General features: G+C 53.8%; 1 protein-coding gene across 1 annotated transcript; it reads left to right on the forward strand.

Annotated features, from left to right (window-relative positions):
• The first annotated feature begins 1,965 nt into the window (after window positions 1–1,965).
• Window positions 1,966–2,823, forward strand: LOC140746731 (uncharacterized). The gene has a single exon (XM_073078829.1). It carries the CDS (start codon window positions 1,966–1,968, stop codon window positions 2,821–2,823), a length of 858 nt encoding a protein of 285 aa, XP_072934930.1.
• The last annotated feature ends 213 nt before the right edge of the window (window positions 2,824–3,036 follow it).

Consider the following 3,036-nt stretch of genomic DNA (forward strand, 5'->3'; position numbering starts at 1 on the left):
TGCTGTCTTGCGCGCCACCGCCGGCACGGCATTCATAGTGGGCCGCATACGGCGACTGGGTTTACGGGTGGCGCTTGAAAAATCAGAGTGTATGATTTTTCACGGCCCTCGGAGGGCGCCGCCCCAAGATGCTCATATCGTCGTCTCCGGAGTTCGTATCGACGTGAGGCCATCGATGAGGTATCTGGGGCTCATCCTGGATAGCCGGTGGAACTTCGGACCCCACTTTGAATGCCTGGTGCCTCGGCTCCTGAGGACGGCGGCGGCCTTGGGTAGGCTGCTGCCTAATCTCGGTGGGCCAGAGACGTCTTGTCGACGTCTCTACACGAGCATCGTGAGATCGATGGCTCTGTACGGGGCTCCTGTGTGGGCCGACGCCCTGAATCGTCGAAATATCGCTCTGCTGATGCGGGTCCAGCGGGTGATGGCGATCAGGGTTATACGGGGCTATCGCACGATCTCGTGTGAGGCAGCCTGCGTGCTGGCGGGCAGTTTGCCCTGGGATTTGGAAGCGAGGACCCTTGCGTCGCTACGTCAGTGGCGTGAGGAGGCGCACCGATCCTGGGGCCGCCCTCCCGTACGACAGGAACTGGAGGGGCACAGAGCTGAGCTGCGTGAATGGGCTACCGAGACGTGGACCTCAAGGTTGGCGCATCCTAGCGCCGGCCTGAGGATTATTGAGGCAATTCGTCCGATCTTCGAGCAGTGGTTAGGTAGGCGATTCGGCGTCCTGTCTTTCCGTCTGACACAGGTACTCTCGGGACATGGTTGTTTCGGGAGTTATCTGTGCCGGATCGGGCGGGAGCCAACAGCCAGGTGCCATCACTGCAACGATTGCCTCGATGAGACGGCCCAGCACACGCTGGAAGTATGCCCTGCGTGGAATGCGGAGCGCAGCGCGCTCAGCTCTGTAGTGGGGGCCGACCTCTCACTCTCGACCGTGGTTCGCGCCATGGTCGGAAGTGACAGGTCGTGGCAGGCGGTGCGATCCTTCTGCGAAGCTGTGATGCTCGCGAAGGAGGCGGCGGAGAGGGCCAGGGAGAATGACGTATCTTCCCAGCCGCTTCGTCGCAGGCGCACGGGACGCCGTAGGGCGGCTTTCGCTGGAGGCCACCCTTTCCCCGTCCCATGAGCCCACGGAGGCGGATTCGGGGGAATCCAACTCCCGTCTTTAGGGCTCGAGATGTCGTGTGTGCGTTCGGCACGCTCATCTCATGAGGGATAGCACAGAGAGGAGCCCCTCCCTCTCGGGACGTGGCTGGCGTTAACATCAGCGTCGGCCATCACGTTGCCGGGTCGCGAATGTAATGCTAACGCTTTCTCGTGACCCGGCACTGAACGTCCAGAGGAACGCCGCGGAGTTTTAGTCGGTAAGAGTCCGACACACCCCTTCTGTTCCCCCGAGCAGAAGGGCATCCATGAGGATTTCTTCGCGTTAAAAAAAAAGGAGGCTCCTCTGCATTATCAGGGTTGAAGAGTGGAAGGTCACATTTTCCATTATATATCTCTGCTTACCAACCTTATTAAATATTCGTAAGCTCCAAATGCCTAACTTGTAGGGTTGAGGCAGGAGGCACCTCTGCATTATCAGGGTTGAAGAGTTGAAGGTCAAATTTTTCATGATATGATGTTAATCTAGATACTTGTAGGAACCATGTGCTGACACAGGCATTAACAGCACAGCGCTGCGCGTGTTCTCCAGTCGCTTTACATCCGGGCAGTAGGGGGCACGCATTTCGTACATTCATAGTAAATTAGTTTAAGGAAACATTTGTGAGAACAATATAACTGGTGAACGGAACTTGACTTTTATTTTGACCATTTTGATTATATCGGTACACTAAATTGGTGACCCCGTGTACATATTGCCTACTGCCCACGCGTCTCGTTACCTCGTGTCGCATAGACATTGCCCTCACGCGCAGGTGCCGTTTATAGTTCGCGAGTGCCACGTTACGAACCAGCATGGCCAATCCAACACCGGCGCAACAAATATTGCCTCAACTACAAGGTAACAGCGAGCTGGCGGCCATCAGTTTATCGGCCAGAATTCCAGGATTCTGGACTGATATGCCACGAATGTGGTTTGCACAATTTGAGGCTATAATCGGACCGCAACACCAGAATGAGTGCGTAAAGTACGACCTAGTCTTGGCAAAATTGGGAAAAGAAGAACTGAGCCAGATAGCAGACCTGATAGATGACCCGCCAGCACAGCAGCGCTACACAGTTCTTAAGGCTAGGTTGCTCAAAGTTTTCCAGGAAAGTGCGGAAGCACAATTCTACAAACTAGTAAAGGAAATGGATTTAGGCCAACAACGGCCGTCACAACTGCTTGCTAAAATGAAGGAACTAGCGAAGAACACGGCCACAGCAGGTGACACATTGAGGAACCTGTGGTTGTCACGGCTACCAGGTGGGGTCCGTGCGATTCTCGCCAGTTGTAATAGTGAAGCTAAACTGGACGATCTTGCTACTATGGCTGATAAGATCATGGAAAATCTGCGCAGCGGAGAATTGGCGGAAATACGCAGACCGGGTACATCTGCGTCGACGGATGTAAATACGGAGCTTCTGACGGAAATGCGTAGTTTAAGCCTGGAACTCAAGGCATTGAGAGGTGAGGTGGACGAGATTAGAGGGAGACCACAAAGCAGAGATTTCCGCTGGGAGCGCAGCAGGAACAGGTCGCGTGCAAGATCATCGGGTCCAAGGCGAACACCACGGAGTCCAGACTGGTTGTGCAAATATCACTTCAGATTCCAGGACTCGGCAAGGAACTGCGAGTCACCGTGCAACTGGAATAAGCCGAAGGAAAACTGAATCCGGTACATTCAGGTGCGATGGGAGAGTGTATCGAGTTAAGTGAAAGCCATCGGTTATGCGTCACAGACTTTAAAAGTGGTATGACCTTTTTAATAGACACTGGTGCCAATATATCGGTAGTTCCTGTATCTATGTTTAGCTCTAAGTATCATAGTGATAAGTGTACGTATACATTGTTCGCCGCAAACGGCACCAAGATAAAGACCTACG

Source organism: Epargyreus clarus, unplaced genomic scaffold (assembly GCF_041222505.1).
Source record: "Epargyreus clarus isolate Ecla_fem2 unplaced genomic scaffold, WU_Ecla_fem_2.2 ptg000013l, whole genome shotgun sequence".
Lineage (NCBI taxonomy): Eukaryota > Metazoa > Arthropoda > Insecta > Lepidoptera > Hesperiidae > Epargyreus > Epargyreus clarus.